This window comes from Telmatherina bonti (genome assembly GCF_933228915.1).
Source record: "Telmatherina bonti genome assembly, chromosome: 12".
Classification (NCBI taxonomy): Eukaryota; Metazoa; Chordata; class Actinopteri; order Atheriniformes; family Telmatherinidae; genus Telmatherina; species Telmatherina bonti.
Window position 1 is genome coordinate 25766947 of NC_136610.1, and position 27386 is coordinate 25794332.

Genomic DNA, 27386 nt, shown 5'->3' on the forward strand with positions numbered 1-27386 from the left:
GCCAGCTCTGAAACTACTAGTGTGACATGACATAAGGCTGTGATAGCAAAATGTCAGTTTAGCTGAAGATTGCATTTAGAATAAATGTAATATTTGCAAAGGTAACCTCAAGAATGGTGTCAATCTTTGTACAACTTTGGCAAAAGATGTGAAAGCTAACGAGCAGCTTTGCCATGTCACAGCTGAAACCTACATGCAAGCCATGACTACCAGACAGTGCGAGTCATATTACCATATAAATACAACCCTAGTTAATTTTTATTTACTAGATCTACATTAGTAAATTCTTCCTACCCTTTAGTTTCTACTACCATAGTTTTTTAGGTTGTTTTGCTGAATAAATAACTAATATAAAATCTAAACAAAATGAAAACAGTGTCTCACTTCTCTTCCTTGTTTCTGTCAGATAGAGCATTTGACAATCGTGTCACTGGTGTGATGTGACTCATAAATTCATGTCTTCCTTCCTGCAACTGCTGCTGTGCATGTTTTCATGTGGAGAAATGGTGAGGCTGAAACAGACCTTTCTGTTTCTGTCATCAGCTGTCATGCTAACTCAAAGTTGTTTTAGTGAATGTGTATTAGACTTGTTTATGGTCAATGAAAATTTACCACAGGCTGTGTAAGCTGTAGTGGGCTGAAGGCTTTGTTCTGGTTAAACTGTATAGAATATGAAGCAACTGTACCTATATATTATATATTATATATATTCACACACACAATGTTTCCACACTTGCATTATTTCTCAAATTCTCAGGGGTGTTAACAGGAAGTTGTGTAAAAATAGTGAACAGGATGCTTCCTCATTTGTCTCCATTATTGTTTTCTCTTATCTCGCTCATTCTTCTTTTCCATAAATTGTAAAGAAAGTTCCACTAGCATCGTAAATATGTTGACCTTTTCTCAGAACTCTGCAGGCACTGGTGCTTTTGAGATCTTGTTACTGTTAAAATGTAGATGGAGGGGGGGTGGTTGACTTTACAAGTTTTAATAGCTGCACTTTAACACTTAGATTAACATGTACATTTTATTTCTTCAGTCTAAACCAAAGATTAACCGCAGATTTGATTGCCAGTGGTTGCACATCACAATTTAAAGTTGGTTTTAAGTTGGGCATTTAAAATAGTCATTTCGGAATTATAACTACATTTCAAATTTGCTACCGTTTTCTGCAGAGGGGCTCATTCAGGGCACTTTAGTTTCACCTTTTCAAAGTCTAGTCAGTGTTTGCTCATTAGTAACATGTTTTATAGCATTTTAAGGCTGCAACGATTTGTCAACAAAGTCGACACGACAATGAAAATTCGACGTTAAATTTAATTGTTGTCGCGTTATAAACACCTGTAACGGCTTTGCCAATAAAACGCTGCACCAGACAACTTATCGCCATTTACCAACCACAGCTTTTCAGACAGAATAAGAACTCTAAACACCAAGCAAATGACACATAGCACCACAGGAAGTGCTGGGGGCAGTATTGTCATTTTTTGCAATGTCTTTGTTTAAACAGCGAAGAACAAACTGACAGTGGCGCAACCTATTTCCAAAGTTTGGGAATATTTCACGCTAAACGAAGTGTCAAACATGTGAAATGTGTAGGCTGCCACGCAGAGTTGGCGTACCACGGCAGCACGACAATCATGTATGAGCATCTGAAATGGTTTCCAGCATGTCGGATGCCAAATTTAGCGTTAAAGAGTAGTGATGTGCTGTTGTTACCTCTGCCAAAGAGTTTGTTTTTACCGGCGTTTATCTGTTTGTTTGTGTTCAAGATAATTCAAAAAGTTATTGATAGATTTTTTTAAGTTTGTAATGCGAAAAGGTAGAAGTGATTTAATTTTGGTGGATCACTGTTTGGATTCAGGAAATCTTTTTAAAGGATTCTGGCCATTGTTTAGCTTACATAAAAGGCTTTTTCAAGATGTAAATAATCATTTCAATGCAACAATGCATTTACTAACCTCTCGGCAGTCTTGAGGTAACCGTGATTTCTTTTTTAATTAAACTGTTAATCATGGAAAATTCATATCAATCAAAAATTACACACTAGTCATTGCAATAAATTTCTGCCTCAATATAGATTTTATGGATAGCAGTAAGAGTGCTGTATGTTATTTCCATTTAGCTAAAATCAAATTATTATCATTAGGTCTCTGCATGACAAATGTTCATATTTTGGAAGTTTTGTCCAACTTTCTCACATAAGCGTTCATTTTCTCCACTTGAATTTTCAAAGGTGGGAGCTGCGATGCATACAGATAAAATACAATATTGTGTAGCTGGAAAAAAAACTGATTGTTGCAAAATAAGATAAAGGAAATTTCCAAGTATATATCGGTGACTAATCTCCCTGTCATTTGAACAGTCAGCAGAAAGCTGGATTGACAGACCTGTGACTGATCCTTACAGATATGACTGCTCTCAACACTGTGTTACCTCTGTCGTGTATGGGGGGCTTAGTCGGGATTACAGTGTCAGTCCTTGTCAGTGACTCCGTGTCTTCCCTTTAGAGATTACAGCTAATCTCAAAGTAGCTCCCTGAACAAACAGGACCATGTTTCAAAAAGCACAAACAGAACAACAAAAACTGAAAAGAAGCTAAACGTTGACATATTCAGTCTACAAGACAAACTGTTGAAGTAACATTGTATAAAACATATTTTGTAATGGTTTGAAAAAAAAAAAAGCATAGTTTAGAGATCTGTGTACAGTAAGTTAAATTGCTGTGTATGTGTGGGATAACGAATATGTGCTAACTAATTCTTAAGAGTTTACCACCTCTGTTTTCTGTTTAGTAATGACTAGGAAGTGGGAGGTGAGTTAAGGGCAGTGAAGTGTGCATGAAACCAGTCAACTAGAAAAGGTTCAGCATGTTTGGAAGTATTACAAAATCAAGCAGAGGATGTTGTGTGTTTTTTTTCCCCCAGCAGAATTAGTAGTAAACCCACCTGTGAGTAAGCTTCAACTTAATGTATCTTCCAAAATCAAATCATATATTGGAGTTAAAAAAAACAAACAAAACAAAAAAACAAAACATGAATGTCTGATAAGTTTGATATATTTATTTGATTTTCTGCACAGCAAACTGACCCACTTTGAGTGTTTTTAAAGTGCTTCATCAAGAAATTTGGAATGAACAGTTTGAATTATTTTACAACAAACAGACAATCCACATCGCCAACCACTCAGCCTTTATTAGGGGAGGTATTACTAGTAGTCTGGTTTGTCATGGGGGTTGGTCTGTATTTTGGGGTGATATGTCAGTTTGATGGATGTAATTTCTTTTCGGTAGTGCTTAGGACTGTGGCGATATGCTTTTGTCACGATTTGATTCCGATTTTTTGGGTGCCGATTCTATTTAAATTGCGATTCTCAAAATTCTTTGATATTGATGATTTTTGTAGATTAAAAACAAAATAAATGTATGAAACTTTTTTCTTGTCATTTTCCTTAATTTCAATTCGAAAAAAACAGCACAGTAGCCAGACCATCATTCTGCTGCTATAAAGCCCAAGAAGACAAGTTAAAAGATCAATAAAAACAATAAAAATGAAAGAAATTTTTATAATGGATTATTTTTATTTGAAAAAAAATTCTTTTTTTTTTCTATTTTTTTTTCTAACAAAAAAATCTATTTTAAAATTGTGAAGAGATGTGAAGACTGAAGAGATGAGGTGTGAAGAGAACCCACCACTTTTCATCAATATCCGAGTGAGCAAGACAGATTGACTCACCAGGAGCTACTTGTAGAATTTTGTGATATCAATAACAAGAGAGAGAAACATTATGGCTTTAATTGCTTCGTCATTACTCAGACAAGATGTGGCTTGAGTCAAGGACGATGCGATATGACCAAAATCTCATATTCGATATAACTAATTTTGTACCCCCATAAACGATATACATAACTATATAAAATTGTTTGTGTAATTTTGTGTCAGTCATCAGTTATTTGTCAGAAACTCCCTCCATCTGTGGGAACTATGCCGTATGACGGGGTAAATGCCTGTTGCAGCGTTTGTGTCTGGAATTTATTACGAGTGCTTTCGCCACCACTTGACGCTGCTTTTGTGGATTTTGCTCGTTGACTCTATTCTTTATTCTGTGTTCTTTATCCTGATTCTTGCACAGGTGATAAAATGAGTTACCAGTAGTTGTGTCAGAGTCCGTTGTTGGGACGGTGAGCTAGTCTGTTGTCTGTTCCACGACAGTCTTTTTATATCCAAACAGCATCCATGTGACAGAAATTTCCCCTCTTTTAGGAACAAGCTTATCAGTTTTGGTTGGCTGGTCATCTTTTAGTGAATTACCCTGCTCTGAAACGCGTCTGCTACCATCTTTCTCCATGTTTAATATATTGCAATGTGCATGCTGTGAAGTGCATCTTGAAGTAAAATACTGTAGTACAGCACCTAATCGTGGTGTGAATGATAGAGCCTCATGTGAAATGATAGACATTTTCTGTCGTCCAAACGATATATATCGTTATATCGCCCAGCCCTAGTTAATTCTAATTAATTCAGTTTTCTAGTTTCCTCTTTTGAGCTTTGCCTAAGTCATCTTGTGACCACAGGCAGATCAGTTAATTGTGGGGCTGATAATTTTTTGCCCCTTTTTAAAAAATAAGCAAAACAAATTTGCTTTTCTTTTGCTTGGCTTGGATTGGCTTGAAAAAAGGCAAGTTGAATTATTCAGTTGTCTGTGAAAGAAAAAAAAAAAAATTCACAGTTGTTTTTGAATGTTTCTCCTCCATAACCACAACACACAGATGCACAGCTACAACATGTAAGGCTAACAAGTTTGTCCCCTTTCAGCTACCGTATTCAAATATGCCGATGTAACACAGAAACCTTCTTTCGTATTCAGAAATATCTTACATTAAGCTACAAAAACACTTTAATATAGATGCGATTGGGATTAGATTTCAGTAAAATATATATTTATTTCAAATTCAATTAAACTTTTTGGGGTGCACTCTGGCTTTTTATACTGTTTCATACTTCATAGTTCTTTATTTTTACTCGATTTCATTGTAATGCTATTCTGTTTGTAGGTTTTATCATTTAATCATCTTTAATTTTATTTTTTCTGTTTTTATCATATTTGTGATAATTTTATCTGTATTTTCTGTTTTATGAAGCACTTTGGTCGGCAGGGGCTGTTTTTAAATGTGCTATATGAATAAATTTGAATTTAATTAAATCAAATCGAATTGAACATATTTTTTTGTATACACAGTAGGAACTTTTTGTACATCCATTGTATTTTTTTGTGCCAAACTGTGGAGTAAAGAAATTAAATAAACAAAAAGTCTTGTGAATGAGAGAGTAAAGTATCCATTGATGAATGAACTTTCTTATGCATAAAAATGCTATGACATAAAGTTTTTTTTTTTTTTTTTTTTTTTTTAAATTTGCATGAGATGTAAGATAATGTATCTGATAATGTAATCTCTGGACTTTATTATTCAGGTGACCATGTAGCTGGTCTTAATCTGGTGTGCTTTATCAGATAGTGGCCATGTTTACATGTGAGTTTTAATTCCTCTTTAATTGCAAATTAAAGTTAATTCAGCTTTATACTGGTGAAAAATGGCCATGTAATAAGTTAATTCCGAATAAAAAAAAAGTAAATTCGGAATTAAACTGAATTCCATGTGAACTCAGAATACTGCTAATTTGAAATTTTTTAATTCTGAATTAAAAAAAAACCTCATGTAACCGTACTGATTGAAGGGTCAGTTTAACACAACTAGATTTCTTATCAATACTTTGATAGATATATGCATGTAGACCAGCATATTTTATTTGTTGCAGGGATGCACTGATCCACTTTTTTTACTTTTGATTTTTGAGATTTGGAGTCAGCGATACTGATCTGATACCAACTCGGATGCATAGTCTTTCATCCTGCACGCATCCTCTGAATATACAGATAGAAAACAGTTAAAATCTCAATAATAATGGTTAGTTTTTGGTGAATTTGGTTTACCACTGAGGCAAAGCGCCTACACTCCCAAAAAAGGTTATTTTGCCAAAACTCTGATTTTCAATATTGTATGGCTAATAACTTTTGTTAAAAAGTCAAGAGGGTTTACCAAATGCTTGGATCAATTGCTCTACCTCTGTCACTGACCAGGGTGAGACATAGGAGCTGTCTTATTGGGTGGTGCGAAGTTTGGTGGGGTACCAGAGAGGTGGCTTCAATCAATCTTGTAAATGGTGGACATGACCCTCCCATCTTCTTCCTGTGGTTGAGCACCTTCACAAGCCTTCACAAACTCTGAATGAATAACTATTACTATATTACTATTAGGGCTGGGCGATATATCGAATATACTCGATATGTCGTTGCTAGTCCCCTGTACGAATATAGAAAATGCCTATATTCGTCATATTCGAGTATCCTGTTGTCACGCAGTTGTTTTTAGCTGTGGGCGGGGTTTTCTGACTCCTCCTCCACTCTGCACCGCTTTGCACAGAGAGTTAAAGCAAGCGCACCTCGTTACGTACATAACATGAGCTACGTGCTACGTCATGAGAGGCAGCGTGGAGCCACTTTCTCGCTAAGTTTGGCGAATTTTTGTGAAAAATGACTAGCGACAAATCTAGCAACTTTTACAGGAGTTATTGGAGACTTTCCTGGTGTTTTGGCGTGTTTAAAGCGCATATTGTAAAGTTATTGTCAGGAACGAGAGTCTCTCCCCGTCCTAAAGCACTCAGTCGATCCGGCTGCAGCTGTAGCCAGTCAGAGGAGCAGAGAGGACACCTGCACGACTCCACCTACAGTCACAATGAACAGCCAAATCCGCCACTGATCCCGCTCTGGATTACAGAGTGGGATGTAAATTGCAAAGTTTTTCACGTCACGCAAAAATAATTCATTATATTTGATTACATTCACAGCCTCTGTCACTTACTCACCTCATCCACTGTGTGTGTGACACAAGCATATTTATCTAGCTCGTCATGTCTCTAGAAAGTACAGAAAGCAGTGGGAATCAAATCCTGAATTAAAAACTGGCTGAAGCCGTTTATTGGAGACGATACGAGGACATTCTGCCTGTATTATAAGACTGATTTCTACGCTAAACTCTGCGATTTAAAAAAAACAAACAAAAAAAAACCAAACAAAAAAAAAAAAAAATACACAACTCAAAAACGTATCCATAAAGCAAAGCCTTATAATAGTTCATCATTTGAAAAGCCCCCTCCAGAGCATGTATTTTCATACGTTGCATTTATTACATCATGCAAAGGCACTTTATTTTGTTTTAAAATTACATGTTTGTGCCACTGCTTTAACTGTTCAATAAATGCGGTTTTGATCAGTTTGCTTCGTTACAATTTCATCCTTTTGGCATGAATGTTTAAAATCAACATATCTTAATGCAGTATGAGCAATTATGTTTTAATGGAGACACAAAATCATCTTACTGATGTGATTGTATGCACCAAAGCATTAATTCCAGGCTAAGGTAAATATCGAGATGTATATCGTGACATGGCATAAAAATATCGGGATATTACTAAAAGGTCATATCGCCCAGCCCTAATTACTATATAAAGCAGTGTGTACCTCTCATTCGAGCCTCTTGGACTAAGTCGTTTGTTAACAGGTTGCATTTTTTCTCTAGGCTTTGGTGTGAGGTGTCGCGCTGTAGTTTGTCCAGTTTGGTGGCTGAAGAGGAAGTTCATTTCCCTCCAATCAGCCTTACATTGCGGCCTCGGCTTCTCCTCTCCAGGTCTTAGTGGATAAAGTTTCCACCTCTTCCATTCAACCTTTTCTAGTGACAATACAAGTTATTCATATTTACTGGTTATTTGGGCTGTGACAATATGCTTTTGTTCTGTCTTGATTTGATTCCAGTGTTTTGGTGCGGATTTGATTTAAACTGCGATTCTCACGATTCCTCGATATTGCTGGTTTTTGTAAAGTAAAAAAAAAAAAAAAACAATGTACAAAACTTTTTTTTCTTCCTCATTTTTTGTCATTTCAACTAGGAAAAAAAAGACGCAGTTGCCAGGCCATTATTCTGCTGCTATAATACGAGCAAGACGAGTAAAAAGTAAAAAAAAAAAACAAAAAAAAAAAACAATAAAAATGACAAAATTTGTATTATTAAAAAGATTTTTAGCAAAAAAAAAAAATTTAATTGTGAAGCAAAAAATCCCTATATTCTATTTTTTTTACTCTATTTCCCAACCCTACTAGTTATTGAAAAGCTCCATCTTCCAACAAAGACTAGACTAGAAGTTTTTTTTTTTTTTTAAAGTTCCAACCTTATTTGTCGTAGAAACAGTGACATTGTTACTTAAAGAAATCCTACACTTGAGCTCCTGTAAAACCTACATGGCAGAAGAAAGTGGGGCACTATATAAGAGTCTTATACCAGTGGTGGACATGGGAGCTAACTTTTGCATATATCTAATCTCACAAAGATTATTTACACAACTTTATAATGCTGTATATTAGGCTTACAGCGTGTCCCCTTCCATTATACAGTACTGGCAGGGTGCCCCGCCGTCCTTTGGAGACCAAGCTGCCTTGCCTACCAAGGCAAGTTTATTTATTTTGATCTGGTTTTCTGGGCCAGTCAAAACAGATATTTAAATTCTCTGTTTAGAAGGTTTATGCTGAGTTCTTTTATTGAAACATTAAAAATTTTACAAAGGAGAGTGAACGCTTACGTTCATGTACCCTAACTGTGTGTTTCCGCAAAGATGTTGATCGTGACGCTAACATGCAGTCTTATATTGTTTTACAAATTCACAACTTACTATGAAGTAAATTAAAATACCGACTTATTCCTGTATTATTGTGCCACTCTTCTGCAGCTGAGCGTGGGATTAGCTGGTGCTGCAGTTGCACTTAGTTAACACCATGTGTTGTGTGTGTCTTCATTAGACTGCTCACTCTAGCGATTGCATTTAAATTGTAATGTGAACAACCAAGCAAAAGAATCAGATCTTAACAAAAAAAAATCTAAACATGAAGATCTGTTGTGTAAATGTAGCCTGAATTGTAGACTGGTGGTGTCATATTGTGACTTTAGCCAACATGTCTGATTTGCTTATATCTGTTTATTCTGTAAGTGGTAGTAACTGACACTCTTGGTGGTTTCGACAGTTTTCTATCTTATTTTTAACACTTTTTGCAAAGGCTGGTTTGTTCTTTGCTGGAAATTTCAGGTTTCTTTTACTAGCATTTGAAGAGAAAAACATGTTTTTATAAATGTTCATTTCTTGGTTCCTTCCACTATAATAAAGACGTGTGGTGTACCTGTCACATTTCTGAACCTCCCCACAAACCCTTTATTAAAGCCCACCATTAAATCAGTGTAGGGATTTGTAAAAGTCTTCTTACAGAACTGTGTGCACTTCACTCATACGTCTGTGAAAGTGGCAACTCTGCTTTCTGTCAAATAGCTTAGTTGCTTTTCTTGCTCTGATTTACATAATGTTTCTTACCTCGCTGCTGCTTAACTTCATATGCAGAGTGGAGGTGTGCACATGCACAGATAAATCAGCAGTACTGTATGACTTGCACATTATATTGCTATCATAAGCCAAACACATTATCAGATTTGTTTTTCCTCAGCCGGTCTGGTCTCACTCGGAGCTCTTTCCGTGTCCATGTTGATGCTGCTGCTTTTAGGGCTTTGCAAAATGTTCCCTTTGAGGACATGGAATATAGAATTGGCAGCAAAATTATTCAACCCTCATTTCACTGGATTCTTAATGTGATGGAGTTTAATAATTTTGCTTGTAACCATACATATCCTATGTTGTGTTTCTGTGAGCATGTTTCTGCACATGAGGGCTTTTCATTTATTCTCTACAGGGGTTTGCTTTGAGCATGAAATGACAAAACAGTACCGTATTTTCACGACCATAAGGCGCACCGTACTAAAAGGCGCAGTCTGTTATGTGCGCCCTTTCTGTATTTAACACATACATAAGGCGCACCTGACCATTGGGCGCGGGTTTTATATACCGGTACAATCCACGCCCACACTTCCCCCTTAACATTCTCAATGCACACAAGCATACAAGTATGCCTTTTTTAAAAATAGAGCGGGAGCAAAACCGAGTTTGGTTGTGCTTTATTTAAGTATTGATTACAAAGTACTAACATTTTTTAATCATCAATCAATCATCAATAGGCGCGGGCATGGTAAAACACGCGGATAAAACAAGCACACAAGTGTGCGTATTTAAAAATAGACCGGGACCAAAACTGAGTTTGGTACTCACATTTTTTTTTTTACCGGTAATCGTCATCAGTCAAACCCATCAAAGTCCTCATCCTCTGTTTCTGAATTGAACAGCTGCGCTAAATCTCCAGCAAACATGCGAGGTTCACTTCCTTCACTGTCAGTCACTTTCCGTGCCGTGCGGCTCCTCTGAAAGGATGCCGGCTTTTGCGAAAGCGCGGACAACAGTGCCTGCTGACACGTTAGCCCAAGCGTCTTTCCTCCAACTCGGGCCACCTTGCCTTATGTCTACGGAAACTCAGCTGCGTCTTCTTTACCTGTCGGAGCTCGTTTTCAATCTTCCTCCACTTGCGAACCATCGATTCATTAATCTTAAATTCTCTCTCGGCTGCTCGATTTCCATGTTGCTTGGCGTAGTTGATGGCCTTCAGTTTAAACTGTGCTTCATAAGCGTGTCTTTTTGCCATTTTCAGGGTTGTTAGAAAAAGGTGTTCTGCATAACGCACATACCTGTTCTTTTATATGCGATCAACGCCCACGCTTCACCCTTTAACGTTCTCATGGTGTTCTTTACTACGTCCGATTACTACAACAACAACACGCACACAAAGGGCACACTGCACTATAGGGCGCGCCGCACATTTTGAAGAAAATCTAAGACTTTTATGTGCGCCTTATAGTCGTGAAAATACAGTAATCAGTTCATAATCTCAGATGATTTCCGTGGTTAATATCTACCTCGTAGTGACTGTCCAGATTTAGTTTTTCTCCTTAAATTCCACATTCTCAAAAATGTGGAGAATCATTGAAATCTAAAGTTTCCTTTTTTACTATTGTTCAATATTTTCAATTAATTGAGGACAATTAACTTAGGCAGATGAGTTCAAAAATGCTTTTTCATCTGCTTTTGTGATGAGACCAACTTTGGTTTTCAATAAGAAATGCTAACACTACTGCTTCTGTTCCTTTCACCAGTTGCCTGTCTTCATGTAGGTGATGCTGAAAATCGATGAAGCTTAAGAAATGCTGTTATCTGCTCCTCAGTAGTCTGTACACGGTTTCCATGTCCACAAGTGCAAACTAGTCAGCTCTCTGAAGACGGTCCTAAGGTAGCACGAACAGGACCGTGTTAGTGTATTGCAGGACAGGATGTTAGTGTATTGACGAGATGCTGGGAGTTGAAATTGTTTAAACTCGGCAGAAGTTTGAGAGCTGAATCAGTGTGAGTGTGCAGCAGCTCGTTTATGCTGTATTTGGCACAATGTAGATGAGTAGGATACACACACATATGAATTATCTTTTTAAAACTTGTTCTTCTTAAGCACAAACTGTACATCTTGAAATCTTCCATCAAAAGTTGCTGAGGCTTTTTTTCTCAGCAACAGCAACAACTTCTTTATTCAAAATATTTATTATTTTGATTACATTATTATCAAATTATAATATATGCTATAATTTTGATATCCCAGCATTCTTTGTAAAAATAATCTCACTGCTGGAGTTTTTCACCACTGAGCTGAACCTTCTTGAAGTTGTAAAGGAAAAAATAATCTTTAAGCATCTGCAGCAGATCTGGTTGTTACAGACTCCATGAAGGTGATTTATCTCTTAATGCACATTGCACAAGCTCTCTTGTTCTGTTTCCCTACAGAAAACATACTTTAATTGAGAGCTTCGTTTGTGTTTCATGAAAATTCCAAAACACTTTACCTCCACTTTCATGCAACACTGGGGGAGTGTCTCATGCTTTCCTTGATGGTAATTTTAGATGGCAGGAATGTTTGGTTGTATAGTCTAGCTGTGTAACTTGCAGCATTATGTAGGTGTTCTACCTTTGAAAGTGTGAGACTTGGTGGTTCTACGTGGAATATGCATTATGAGTAAAATACGTTTTTAAGGTGAAGTGTGCAGACAAACCATCCAATACTTATTTACCCGACAGTCATGTCTGCAGCCTTGGTTCTTATTTCACATGTTCTGAATTCTGTTTTTTGTAGATGCTGATCTACTTTACAGAAACAAACATAGACCTCAAAGAGATTTATAAAGAGAGAAAATGTTAGATCCGGGTTTTTACCAACTGCCTTATTAAACTGATTGACACTGACTGGATGGACCCATTGATATAGTTTGCTGAGGAAATATAATTAAGTATTATCCCTTTTATTTCCCTGAGTGACTATTTCAGATGTAACTGCTGTCAAATTGTATATTATTAGAAGTGCTTTCTATATTAAATTAAATATATATTTTAATCTTATGTTAAATTGGGCCACATTGATGATAAAAATAAAAGTTTTTAGTATTGTTTTCCAAGGTGTCGTTATACGCAGTTTTCAGCTTTGAATGACATCTATGACTTACCAGTAAATACCAGTAGTATGTTGGTCTGTACTAAACTGTACTCATGGTTTGTAAAGCAGAACTTTACAGCTAAGTACAACGGTGTTCTGCGTCTCCTTCCTCATCTTTCTCTAAAGCTTTCTTTCTAACTTGTTCTTAGCTTCCCATGCAATTACCCAGAATCCACATTGCTTATTGTCAGCTGTATATTTCCGTTCTTTGGGCAAATGAGAACCACAACTTTGGTTTGTGTGTGTTTTTTCTGGCGTTACCTGCATCTGTGCAATTGGCTGTGTACTTGTTGTTTATTGGCAGATGCAACATTAGAACCCTGTGCTTTTAAATGCTCTTCCCATGATATTAGTGTCCTGTTGCCAATCACTCTTTCTTCCTCTTCCAATTAACTCGATCATCTGTAGAAAGTGACTGTCCACCTAATTATACATCTGAAACATTCATTATATTTTGGGGCTTTTTTTGTAACTGCACTGTGATATGCAGCATTTTTTTTAAAAGAAAAGCGTTTCCTTTAAAAATGTTGTTTCTACTTTCCTAGGTATTAACATCATTGTTTTACTATATAGGTTTAGGGACAGATGTACTGATTTTTGGTTCAGACCAATAAAATCATTATGGTGCCATTTAAAAGCAACCCAAATTCACTTTAACAAAGCCTGTGAGTTTTCTTTTTCTGTTCAGTAGTGTTTGTGTCTATTTATTTTAAGTTCTATTCATTTGATGCAGCTTGTTTTGATATGTTTGCAGTCTTCAGTGCACACATTCATTCACCAACCATGACTTTAGAGGAGAAAACATTGACTCCAGTTTACAGTTTACACTGTTGTGTCTTGACCAAAGAAAAAAAGAAGTGATTACAACATTGTTTTCCATGTTGATCTTGTTCGTCATTATGACATCCTTTGTGCTTTAACTTTTTATCTGCTATATGTTGCTGGATCAAAGACTTGGAGTACCTGTGGTCATTTTTTTATTACCGGAACAGCTTTGAATTTTCAGCACATTTGGGAACCAAGTACTCCACTTTCCCAACTCTACTTTTGGATATGTATGATTCTTCAAATATTTCATTTTTGACTGTAGTGTTTTTAAATTTGATCATTTTACATTTTGATACTAATGATAACAGAGATATTTTTCTTGAAGGAAATGTGGTTTGCATGGATCTTTTTCATAGCATTTTACCCCCCAGTGAAACACTGGTTTGTGTTGAATCGCCACCTGAAACATTATTTGGTGCAGCCTGACATCTAGTGGTGGACAGCTGTGTTTTATTTCCTTTTTAAGTTATGACTATTCTTCATCTTCTGTGTTCATTGACAGCCTTTTTTTTTATGCTCAGCTTGGTGTCTTTACTCTAATATAGACATATTAATCTTCAATGAAGAGTTGGATTGAGTATTTCTGGTCATTTATTTGGTGTTTCTTTCTCTGTCCGGCAGTGAATTAGTCATGGACTCTGGAGATAATTTTCCTGATTTTCCTGTCATGACCATTTTTTAAAAAATTGATTCTATCTCTCCTCTTCACCCCTTTCCCCCTGTCATCTGGCTGATTATTTTCCCCTTACTCTTTCTTTGTCCCCCCCCTTTATCCTTTTATGCTTTCCAGAAACTCAAACGGCTGATTCCTGAAGAGGTAGGTTTGTCATAGTGTCCCCATCATCTGTGTGTCTAACTCAACAATGTGTCATTTTTCGTTTATATAAAACCACCTAACTGTCATGTGTAAAATGTCACGTCTGCCTGCCTAACCCACCATAACACACTGTCTTTGTTTTGTCCTGTGCTGTACATTTTCAAGTAGTGATAGCGCCGCAATACTTGGCATATAGATATGTGATCTTCATGGATCTGAAACAAAATGACACCTTGTTTGCAATGAGTGATCACAATCTGTGTGTTCTTGCTGTATTTGGCACATTGTAGATGAGTAGGATAAAAGCCATTATAAGTTTGAATTAGGCGGAGGAGTATTGTTTTTGTCCTCTCTGAAGCAGCAGCACACACGCATACTTATTTTCTTTGTAGCTTTAATGATTATTATGAATACAAAGAGCTTGTCACCATTTGTTTTACATTTAATATTATTATTTTATGTCTTTTTGGATCTCCTGACTTGAAATAACTAGCTTATCACCAGCATGAGTTGGATTGTTTGAGTTTTATTTGCTCTAAACATTTGTGAAACTTGCTGATTACTTTATCTGTATAGCAACATAAATTCATCTTGCATGTTGTAAATGAATAGAATTAACCTGCAGGCTATGGGTCTTAAACGTAACAGTGGAAGCATAATGTTAACATTGGGCTAAAGGCAAAGTGAAGATTGCATCCTATATTTCCTCTGACTTACCTTTTTATCTTGTAACCTAATCATGGTATTTACTGATCCAGCTGGAGCGCTTCACCAGCATGAGAATGAAAAAGGACAAGGAGAAGCCCCATATTCCAGGTCAACGACATTCTTCAGCTGCCAGCTATGAGATCAGTGCTCAGAGTGCCATGCTGAATGATTACCCTGAGGAAAATGTGCTGGAACTCTTCGAGCAGATGCTGGTAAGAAAGACTGTAGTGTGTCACAGATTCTGCTTTATTGTGACTTATTGTGACTTTATTGTTCATATTGTGATAAAGTAAATTTAACATACAACATTTGAAATGCTAAATGCAAATTATGTCTAAGTGATGCATTATCAGGGCTCAAAGTATTTTAGAGCAAAGATGTGCTGGTGCATGTGACAAAAAGAATTTCTTGCACCTAAAATAAGTTAGGTGTACAACCAAAATTTGTGAAACCTTAAAATGATTTTAGTAAAATCTTATAACAACTAAAACACACATAGTGTATAGTGTAGTTTCAGTTAGTGCTGGACAATGGTTGAAAATTTTAATCAGGATTAAAAACATTGTTATGAACGAAATTCAGGATTTAAGAACTGGCTTATTGCTAACCTCTATTAAAGGCACTTCTATGTGAACAAAAGTGCAATCAATTTTGGATTAAAAGCAATTATTTCTACAAACAAACTACTTTTTAACAGAGGTGTTTTCTTTTATACAGAAGTAGTTACAGTATTTCCTGTAAATCTCAAATTATACATTTATATAATCACATATTTATGTCAAAGAAGGATGGAAATTTCAGGATTAGTTATAAATCAGCAGGATGGATTTAAAGCTGTGTAACGATATCTTCCTTTTAAACTCAGAGGGAACTTTATCTGATAATGAATTTCAGCCAATCAGGGTGTTTCCCAGCTGGAACAGGCAAAAAGCAGGATTACTATCTCCAAGCTAGTGTGAGGCAGGAAGTCATCTAGCTAGAGGAAAACAAAGATTATGACCTAAAATGTGTATAAATGCAGTTAATCTAAACAATTTGTCTTAAAATTCTCATTACGACATATGAGCAGTAGGACATGAAATAACATCTGATCAATAACAAGGCATTGGTGTGTTTAGCCTGTATGGGAATTATTTAACAAATTTTTAATATTCAAAATGTTGAACTGAAAGCGATTTTAACATAAATCCATGAACAAACCACTGCACGTCGTAAATACATTTTTTTCATTCAGTGAACACTTGTTTCCTCTTTTCTGGGTTTAATAATTGACAAAATAATTGACAGCGTTAATGCATTAAAGCAATAACTGGACAACATGTTCAGCCCTGTTTAGTCACCAGCATGTTAAAGTAAAGCATTTTTAACTTTTTAAATGCTTCTTTTCTACAGTCTAATGGATTTTCAGCCAGGATGGATCAACCAGCTGCGTTTCATTTTCATTCTGGGTATGAAGCATAGGGGAACGCCTCCTGTGCCTGTTACTGCAGAGCTGTCAGAGCAGGGGGTTGCTAGATGTGTCACTAACTACATTAAAACAAAATAAGATTAAGAAAACAAACAAAAAAATAATCCTATAGAGGTCTGAAAACTCACATTTACTCAGAGTGACAGGATCAATGTTGAAGTTGGCATCAGTGCAAGTTCCTGGCTTTTTTCTTGCTTAAACAGATGCATGTGTGTTCAAAAATAATAAGCACCACCCAATTAAACGTGTACAAACTTGCACATATGGGTTTTTTTTAAAACCCTGATTATCTGGTTGTGCTGTTCAGTATCTTACCAAAACAAAACAATGTTAAATGTTATCTATAAATATAGATTACATTGAAAGTAATTGCTTTAGTGTACTAGTTTTTTGTCAAAGCCATCCTCTTTTCTCAAAATACTGTAGAAATTACTGACTTTTTTTTCTCTCTCAATTTTTCTTTCTTTCTTTTCTCTCCATTTGTCTCCAGGTGGATATGAACCTGAATCCAGAAAAGCAGAAGCCTCTCAGAGAAAAAGACATTTCCATCAAAAGAGAGATGGTCTCCCAGTACCTCCACACCTCTAAAGCTGTTCGTAACAAGATTTTGTTCTTTTATCTTCTGTACAATGCGTGCATTCAGAAAAGCTGTTGGAAAATGTTTGAAACACACATTTAGGCTTAATTTTGCTTCTTTATTTGTGAATAGTTCAATATCAACAAGTTACTAATTTTAAGAAGCCAGTTGCTCAAAGTGATCCAGCACAGATATTTGCTTATGCAGTTCATTTAACTGTAAAACATCCCACTAGGAGAAAAATATCTTTTCTTTAAAGCAGAATTTCTTATAATACATAAATCTTGCCTTCAGCTTCACTGTTTTGCTTTCTTGTTAAAATGTTTCCAATTAGATGCTTTTATAAGTGAAATTTAAATGCTGAACTCAAAAGCGATTTGCTGTTTGTGTGTCTGCGGTGTCTGTTTACTCATCAGGGCCAAGACCAGAAGGAGAGATCCAAGTCAGCCATGATTTACATCGAGGAGTTAAGATCTGGCCCCCGAGACGCACAGCTGCTGAGCTGTCTGGAATCCCTACGAGTTTCACTCAATAACAACCCTGTCTCGTAATATATAAACACACACACAGTTCATGTTATATGTATTTGGACACTTGTTTTTCAAGGACTGTCTCAGTGCATTCAGTCTGAAATATGGTAGAACTGCATTGAAGCTCTGCGTCTTCACTTGCGTATCAAATGAATTATGTTGAAGCAATGTTCATAAGAAATTAGGTGTAATGTGTAAAACTTGTTACATACTCCACGAGAAGCGGAACTTTTTTCTTGTTCTTGAGGCCCCGAGAAGAAATTACGTCATTTTGTTCTCACAGTAGCGTTTGAAGACAGTTCTCGACACATCGGGCTGGCAGAACTTTTTTTCTTGCGGGGCTCCAAGAAGTATTGTGTATTGGTGATTGGGGGGTGGGGGTGACCTAATAATGCTGATTGATTAATTGAACAAGATTTCCTTTGTGGATTAATGAAAACACTTTGATCCATAGATGTAGTCTCTAAGATGACTAAAGCCTTTCTTTTTTTTATATATGTGTGAGAAAAATATCCCATAACACATATTTGCAAGTTAGACTAGCTGCAAGTTTTAAAAATGTGTCCAATACAATGTGAATGTATAAATATATTTGTCATTCCCAGTTGGGTGAAAAACTTTGGAAAGGAGGGCCTGAAATTGCTCCTGAGTCTACTTCGACATCTACATGATGAGAAAGGCGATTATGTGTAAGTTGCATAAATGGCAGAAAAGAAAGTGATGGATTCTGCTTGAGGTAAATGTTTGTAATGCCTTTCTTTGTCCGTTTTCTCTCCTTTTATCAATAACTAGAGGGAAATGTCAGCATGAGATAATTCGCTGTCTGAAAGCCTTCATGAACAACAAGGTAACTTATTGGACCTGTATTCTGTGCAAATCAAAGTGCCTGTTCCTTTCCTATCATACATAAACTGGTCTTTCTATGTGTTGTGGTAGTGCAGCAGCGTTCCACTAGAGGGCACTGTTTGCTCAGTTTGCCCAACTTTGGTAATTTTAATTCAGTGAAAATGTCAGAGATCATTTTTGGTTATTTGGTGCCTTTGAATGTGATCCTTTGTGATGAAAGGTGACTGTTATGAAACTGATTTATTTTATTCTTGGTTATTTGAACTGTATTTTAAGGACTTGTGTCATTTTTAGCTTTGGTTAAGACGTTAAAATGTTTTGATAAAAATTATTTTATTGTTGCTGTCAGATAAATCATATCTGGATGAAGAAAAGATGTTTGTTTCCTGATCATAACCACTGCTAATTTGATCCGCTGCTGATGACTGCTGAAAAAGTTCTGCATAGTGTCGTGTTTCTTTAATTCCTCTCTTCCCTGTTTAGTATGGTATAGAATCCATGTTGGACACCGATGAGGGAATTCCTCTGCTGGTCAGAGCCATCGACCCCTTGGCACCTTTCATAATGGTGGACGCTGTCAAGCTGCTCTCTGCCATCTCCATTTTGGAAACTTATGGAGATGTGTAAGAATAAGTGACACTTGTATTGTCATTATGTTGAATACACAAAAATGATGCACTTTAACAACTAATCTTTAATAATGTTTAATGTTGCAACAGTATGCCAGTATGAGCTGCTGTCTGTAGCCTTTTAGTCACATTATAACCCAGCAATGGCATGTTTTTCTCTGTTTCTGTGTTGAGTTTTAATTGAAAACAAATAGAACAGCATACTGTTCTAGTGCTGTTATTTTACAAATTCATGATTTTATTTATTTATTTATTTTAAATCATAATGCTGAACATCACTGTCTTTTTCATATAGCCATGGGCGTGTCTTGGAGGCCATTACGGAGGAGGCGGAAAGAAGGGATATTGAGAGATTTCAGCCTCTTCTTGCTGGCATGGAAAATCAGAATATTGCTCTTAAGGTACACATGCAGATCCACACCAGAACATAAGTAGCTTTTTAATCCCAAAAAATAAATAAATGAATAACACAGTCCTGTTGGAGGTGTATTAAACTACTTGATGTGTAAAAGATGTGCTGAAATGACATCAATTTATATAATTTTATAATGTTATTATTTATTTATTTATTTGTAGTTTATGACGTTGGTTTTCTACTGTGTTTTTGACAGGCTGGCTGCATGCTGCTTATTAATACCTTAATAAGCCGGGCTGAAGAACTGGACTTCAGAGTCCATATTCGCTCTGAACTTCTAAGGTTGGGACTTAGACATCAGCTGAAGGTAAACGTCGGCTACTCAATTGTTTGCAGTCGTATTCTTTTCATTTTTATCTTGAGGCCTCTGTGTTCCAGACGGACTCATACACACATACTCTGTATAAAACTTTTAACTGTCTAACCTCTCAGTGTGTCTCTCTGACACTCTCTTTGCCCTTTTTCCCATCCTGTTCTGCTGCAGGAGTTGGAGAAAATAGAAAGTGAAGAGTTGAAGGTGCAGATCACAGTGTTTAAAGATCTGGCTGAAGATGACTCTGAAGACCTGAAAGCGCGCCTTGATGACATCCAGTTAGAAATGGAATATCCTTCCAGTAAACAAACATAGTTTGTCTTTTGAAGCTATCAGTCTTATTGTTTGTCTTCAAAATGAAGATGAGCATGGCACTGGATCATGGATGAATCTTTTTCAAGCCCACATTACTTTGCAAGTTTGATTAGCAGAAGAAATATATATAATGTGGTACAGTAATAATTTACTGTATCTTGAACAAAGCAAACAATTTTGATGAAACCTTCCAGCTTTTTCCCAGACCAGCTGCCTAACTTTAATTCAGGACATTGTCAGCCTGTACAGAGATTAATTTCTCAGGTACCAACTTAATTTAGCAGATATAAAGTACTCTGGTGTCTATATTAAAGAGACAACAAAATGTCCAACCACCAGAGGTGTTTTCTGTTGGAACTTTGGTCTATATGACATGTTTTATTATAAATATCTTTCAGCCTTGAGAAAGCTGTTAAAGTAGTTTAATTTCTGACTCATATTAATCTAAACTTGTTCCTGTCCAAAAAAAAAAAAAAAGGAAGAATCACAGATGAAACTAAAATAAGTGTAACAATGTAGTTTTTATTTCCAATTTAATGTGCAGTTATAACTTTCAACACCAGGTGTCTCCTGTGTTTTACCAAAACCTTTCACACACACATTCTGCCTCATATTGCTCTCTACTTGTAAGAATAATGGAAACATAGTAAGATTTGTCTCATGAAATGTTTGTTGTTTTTAACACCACCATATCCATCCTCTGTCTGACATGTTGACGATCTTGTGCATTGCTGGATTCTCTGTGCAATTTTTCTGTTGATTTAGTTGATTTCAGCCTTAACTGGATTTGTTTCAGTGATGTGACGGAAGTGTTTGGAATCCTTGTCAACACAGTGAAGGATTCCAAAGCCGAAAGTCACTTCCTGTCCCTGATGCAGCACCTGCTTCTGATTCGCAGTGATTATTTGGCCAGGTAGTGCAGACACACACTCTCCTGTGTATTTAGTCACTTTTCAGATGTATCTACTAAAGCTGATATCATTTGGGGTCTTCTTAGCTGTTTTTTTTTTTTTTTTTTTTAAATTTTGGTTTCATCTTTAATGTTAGCACAAGCTGATGCAATTATTATTTTTTGGTTTTAATTAGTGTGATTTACATTTGCTTGGTTGTCATAATATCTCAGAGCCGTTTTACCAGCTTATCAGATAACACAGCCACCACGTTCTCTTACCTTTTAACTCTTGAGAAAGGGAGCGTTTAACACAACTCCACAGAGCTGTTTGCTGCAGACTCATTGTATTTAGTCATAATTTGTAAAATGAAAACACTCAGAAATGGAAACATGAATACTTTCTTCTTAAAGATGCAACAGCTGATGTTTTTTCCCCATGTCCTCATTTGGATTCCCTTTGGAAGCTGGTCCACTTGTCACTAATATTAATTTGACATTCTGCCTCATATTTACTAAACATGTCTGAGATGTGCAGTGTATTTAATGATGTGGTGTGCAGGATTCCTCTAGAAAGCAGATCATATTACAACTTATAACAATCTTTCCCCATTCATGGGTAATTTAATGAAATAAGGCTGGTCAATAAATTTCCACAATCACTGGGTCTAAATGAAAAGATGGATGAATGTGTCTGTTTGGTCATTATAATAATTCACTATTATGTATAATGTGCCACAAAGTCTCACATCTCGCAGATAGTAAAATTGCAATCTTCTTAAAAAAAAAAAAAGAATGATAAAGCTGCAGCAGAAAAGATGTGATGAAATGCTCGTATAGCCAAGAGGGAAGAACCTGTTCAGACATGTTTCTTCCTATTCAATTCTTCTCGCATTTCTTACATTTGCTGTTTGTTTTCTGGAGCGCAATTGCAAAGCTGTGAAATTAATAACTGCAGAGAAGTCCAATTTCATTTTAATGGACTGAGCACCATCAACTCTTATCAGAAGAAATATGCTAATGTCTCGCTCTGTGTCCTCCAAAGCCCCTGGAGTTTCAGTTAAAAAACCAAAAAAAAAAGAAATGCACAAGAATGAGAATAAAAGACAACCGAGTCCTGTTTTAAATATTTCACAGCATTGTGTTTAGTCTCTGATTTAATGGCATACAAAGAAATATACATTTTATGGTGAGTAAGATGCACAAAAACCTGCTGAGATGCACAGATCTGAGCTGGTTTTGTCATATTGGCATAATGTTTCTCAGCTTCCTCATAAGACAGGAAATCGTGGCTTGTTTTTAACATTGTCTGGGGAGTAAATTGTGAAGATGGAGATGGTAGGTTTGCCAAAACACCAGATCCCAGCTGATATTTTTTTAAGCACCCCTCCATCTTTTCTATTTCTCCTTCCCTCGTACTCTGCTTCTTCCATCCAGGTGATCTGGGAGAGCACAGTAGAGATGGTCTCTAATGGACTCCACAGAGAGACAGGAAGGAAAAGTAGGAGAGAGCACTATAGAGTGGCAGAAAGTACAGCTTTGTTGATACAAAGATAAAAAAAGGGGAGGAAGGAGGAGAGTGAGGCAATAAAACCGAGGAAATTGAGAGTTAAGGAAAATGACTACATAGCTGCTTTGCTGCTTTTTCTGTCATGGTTGGCTTCAATGTCAAGAAGCCCAGGAGGTCTTGGGCATTATTATATCATTCATGGTGATCTATCTTATATCGCAAACAAAATATATACATATATGCAGGTTCTAATTGGCTTGATAGATGGATGATTATTAAAAACTTTTCAGAATACATATAGCTTCAAGCTTAAGAGACACTTTTCCATTCATACTTAATTAAATGTGATGCAGATAATGAAGTTTACCTGATTAATGGTAAAGCAAATACATCAATTTTATTTTAATCTTATTTTCCAGACGGACACTAGATGTCTCTCTTGCTCCATGGATAAATTTTTGTTTTATTTAAAAAAAAAAAAACTAACCATGAAAAAAACCCTGAAGTATAGTGAAGGAGTGAAACACGTATTAGACAAAGGCAGAGTGACTAAGAGAGACCAAGGAGGAAGGAGACAGAATAAATAAAGTATTGAGTTTTTGAATCTGGCAGCATATAATGGGGTCAGGGAATAAGACGCCTCTAAAATTGAGTGTCTTTGTGAAGCTGGCCTGATCAGACATTTTGCACTGGACACAAACCGGCCTGCTCTCGCAGAAGCAGTTGCACACAATCAATCTTTGTGACAAGAAACTCAAACTGCTTTGCTCACACAGACAGCCAATCTCAGTTTCAAAGACAAAGTGGCAATGCCTGCGTGTTCACACATTTATCTGAGTAGAGGGACATAGTTGGACTCGGTCAGTCTGATTCTCTGCTCGCACTATGTGCCGTATTTGTTATTGACTGATTGAAAACTGCCGTCATTAAACACCTTTATATTAATTGCACAAGTTGACAATTAAACCGTTATTTTAAAGGTGTTTTCGTTTTAATTTGTCATCTCTGTTTCTGTCTTTTTCTCTAAAAAAAACTTTGAAAATGCATGTCTTCTTTCTTCCTTCAGGCCTCAGTACTACAAGTTGATTGATGAGTGTGTTGGTCAGATTGTTCTTCGCCGGAATGGTGCAGACCCAGACTTTAAGTGTCGTAGGCTCAACCTTAACGTTGAAGAGTTGATCGGTGAGTGTTAGACTATAGCATACACGGTCATCAGCACTTACTCTTACACATAATCTCCATCATTGCAGACAAATGCAAAGACAAAATAGATGAAACATGTCAAACACAGTTAGTCAATCCGGTTTGAGTGAAAGGTTTTTGCCATCTTTGATTTATGTCTAAGTTAGAAATGGTAGCATCCCTGCCCTTGAGATTCAGTTTTAACTTTGTCATTTTTTGATTCTAAGGTTGAGACTTGGTACCACCACAAGGTGGAGCCAAAGAGGAGGCATTAGTTTGCGGCAAATTCTTCTGCAAATTTTGACATCATAGGTCACTTGTATTAAATTAATTTTACCAAGACAAAAGAATATTTTCTTCAGATCCAGCGGTCACACAGTCATTTGTCTGAAAGCATGTCTGAGGTAATTGTGACACAGGCACCAGACTCACAATCTTTACCAGCTTCATGCGTAAAATATATTTTTCTATAGGAATCAATAAAGTTTAAAGGCTGGTTTTTAGTCTGTCAAAGCTACTTTGGATCATGTCTAAACATCCTGGGTAGCAAGTGTTGCAGATACCCACGCTTAAGGAAGACCAGAAAAGTTTTTCTTAAGATGCAGGTCATGTGTTTTCATTCAAGTGTGTACTTGGGGGGGATATTTTCAGACAGCCTCTTCAGGATGAAATTCACTATGTTCCACTTGGTTTAACCATGAAAAGGGGTTACAAATAGTTTATCAAATGGAAAAAAGCAACACAGAAAAGAACGTGCAAACCAGTTTCTCTTTGTTGCACATCTTTTCAGTAACCGTGTGAACGGACAAGATAGACAGATTTAGTTGGTTGGACAAGGACCTTAATCTCAAATCAAAAAGGTGTTTTTGCCTGACTTTGTCATTGCCACTGCTCCATGTGATCCATTTCTCATCACTCCTTCTAAGTCATTGGCTGCCAGCCACTGCTGTAGCAGAGAGCCCCGTGCTGCTGGTGTTTTGGAGCATTTTGGCACATCTTTTGGGACCCGCAGAATGTTGAGTTCTGGGACTGAGGGCCGATTTGGCCGGGTCCGTGCGTCAGGCAGTGTTTGTGGTGCACACTCAAAATGCATTCACAACCTGTTGGCTACACACTGGGTGCATTTTGGGGATAGTTTTGATGTGCACACCTAGCCAGATTAGCTTTCTATGTCAATGAAGCACAAAAGAAATCTTTTTACGTCTTTTGGCATCTTTGGCAGTGAACATTCGGATTCAGAAAGACATTAAAAGACATTTTTGGCAGTCAGGGAGTTAAATTCATATGAAAAAATGTGAAATTTTATTTAACAATTTTGGTAAAAAGTGTTGCACACTAGTGTGAATGAGGACTTGTTGACTTGAGCAGCAGTCGTAAATGATTACAGATTATAGTAAACTAAACCACAGCAGAACACAGGTGCAAGCTGTCTCATGAGTTTGATGCTCTTTATGGCAGATCTCTGTTGCTCACTGCAGGAGGCTCTAATTGCACTGCTTCTAAATGTGTCCTGACACGCGCAGGCTGGTTGGCCTCCTTAAAGGCTGCCAGAGTTATTATTGGTGGAAAGCAGTCCAATTCTGCCCCGCATGCATTATTTAGTATTTTTCTTTGAACTCTAAGATTCAGCACAGTTTTTTTCCCCACATATTCTGTCTTCCTTAGTGCTCTCTATTCAAAGTTTGTCCTATTTAGCCTAGCCACCATGACAGACTCACCCCCTCACCCCAAATCCATTACACATCCAATAACCATGTAAACTCGTACACAAATACACACTAAAATTGCATATTATTGTGAGTCTCTTTGATCGTACAAAACATTCATGTTTACATCTTTATTCAGTTTATCTGTATATGCAGGTTTTTAAAAACTTTCCACTTTTTCCCCCTGCTACATTATTGTTATGACTGCAAATTTCCTCCTCTTATTACAATCTGTATGGTTTGGTTTGCTTTTCATTATCAGTTCATACAATTCTGTCAAATTCTATTTTAGCCTCTCATAGCCTTCTATCTTTGCCATCTGCCTGGTCCCCCCCCTCCTGGGCATCATAATAAGCTGTCTTTGATCCTGTGACATTGTGGTATTCATCTTCACATTAATTAGCTCTTTCACTGCACATGCTCGGTAAGCCCCTCAGCCCTGAACCACCTGTTGACCCACAATTATTTGGTAAAAGTATCCTGTTGGTCATTCTGTGTCCTCCTCACCTTTGTCCCCTGTTAACAGATCTGATAATGTGTTACAGCCAGGCATGAGATTTATCTTGTGCAAAGGGAAATTACAGTGGCTTCACTTCTCTTACATATGCACATAAACAAAGGCGTATGTACTTGGGGCTTAAAAATTATGTTGAAGCAACACAAAGCATCCTGTTGTAATGAGATGCCTCCACAATCACCTATAGATCTTGATTGTGAGTGGTGTGATAAGGGACAAATAGGAAGACAGATGGGATGCTTGCACTGCGCACACAGCGTGTGCCAGACTGAAGGGTAAGGTGGCTTCATGGCCAGGCATGTGCAGGTGTGTTGTCAAAACCCTTATCTTATCCACCCTTCTCTTTCTCTCTTCCATTCCTCAATGTTTTCCACAGATAACATGGTCGACAAGACCAAAGTTGAAGCCAGTGAGGCCAAAGCCACTGAGCTGGAGAAAAAGGTGGAATGCACACACTTTCACTTCACTAAAAATAATGAATGCACCACATACAATGCTTATATATATAGAAATGCTAACACACAAAGCCAGAGGCATGCAAGGTATTACAATGATGTAGACACAAAAGATAAATCATGCGTTGTAAAAGCCAATATTTCCCCCAACACACACAGACACACTGGCATTGTAATGAAATTCTGATTGACCATTGTCAGGCTGACATAGGATGACAAATTAGGAAAAGAGAGAAACAGAGGATGACTTAGAAAACGAGTGGACACACATCTGGCAACCACCAGAAGGACAAGTTCTCCAACACACACTCATGCACACATTCACACAAGGGGGTAAATGCCTTGATTGTGGTGTTCTGCCAGCCTGATGTTTCTGTCGCAGTGACAGGATAATTGCAAAGTGGGAGCTGAGACTAGCCTTCATTCATGCACACATAAAGACACACAATCTCACGTGGCTTCATGTCCATCGAATATATTCTCACCTATACAACCAGCGGCTCCATGAAGACATTTGGATTCATTTTCACGGACCACACACATCATATTTCTAGTTGTGCATTAAAGGGTAATTGCAAGCGGTCCCTTTGGCAGGAATTAGGGATAAAACTGTCAGGCCCCTGACAGCGAGAGTAACGGATCTTCTTTCTGCAAATTAAACAGCTGTGTGTCTCTGTGTGTTCATGTACTCATCTGTTTAAATACACTTACCCAGTTTGTCAAGTGTTTTAGGAAAAAAAATAATTGAAAATGTATTTTCAGTGAGAAAATTAAAATGGGGGTAAAACGCTTCTCCTTTGGAAGGTAAATTCTGTGGAAAAGTATTAAGAAATGAGCTCATGGAAATGCACTGAAGCATCCTTATTGTATAATTGACACTAATTTGCAGTGTGTTATACAATGAAACAGAAAGCATTAGACTGCTAGAAATGGCCTCTACAGGTCTTCGAGATATGGAGACCCCTGCCTCCTGGATCATCCTGCCAATGCATGAATGCACACACACTTAGCTTGCGTATGTCTACACCTAGCTTTTACTTCTCTTCAGTTGTCAGTTAGAGAAATAGTTTGTAAAATATTTTTAGCTTTCAAGACTTTATCCTTTTTCCAG

The 27386-nt window shown here is 37.0% G+C and overlaps 1 protein-coding gene across 1 annotated transcript in view; it reads left to right on the forward strand.

Annotated features, from left to right (window-relative positions):
- Positions 1-27386, forward strand: part of diaph1 (diaphanous related formin 1) — an 84308-nt gene that overhangs the window by 11335 nt on the left and 45587 nt on the right. Inside the window, exons 2-14 of the mRNA XM_079250119.1 lie at positions 14189-14215; positions 14974-15135; positions 16882-16983; positions 17385-17515; positions 18104-18187; positions 18291-18345; positions 18828-18967; positions 19269-19374; positions 19585-19695; positions 19873-20002; positions 20782-20929; positions 23482-23597; positions 26197-26261. Of these exons, the coding sequence (XP_079106245.1) occupies positions 14189-14215; positions 14974-15135; positions 16882-16983; positions 17385-17515; positions 18104-18187; positions 18291-18345; positions 18828-18967; positions 19269-19374; positions 19585-19695; positions 19873-20002; positions 20782-20929; positions 23482-23597; positions 26197-26261 (1377 nt within the window). The remainder of the gene's footprint in view (positions 1-14188; positions 14216-14973; positions 15136-16881; positions 16984-17384; positions 17516-18103; positions 18188-18290; positions 18346-18827; positions 18968-19268; positions 19375-19584; positions 19696-19872; positions 20003-20781; positions 20930-23481; positions 23598-26196; positions 26262-27386) is intronic.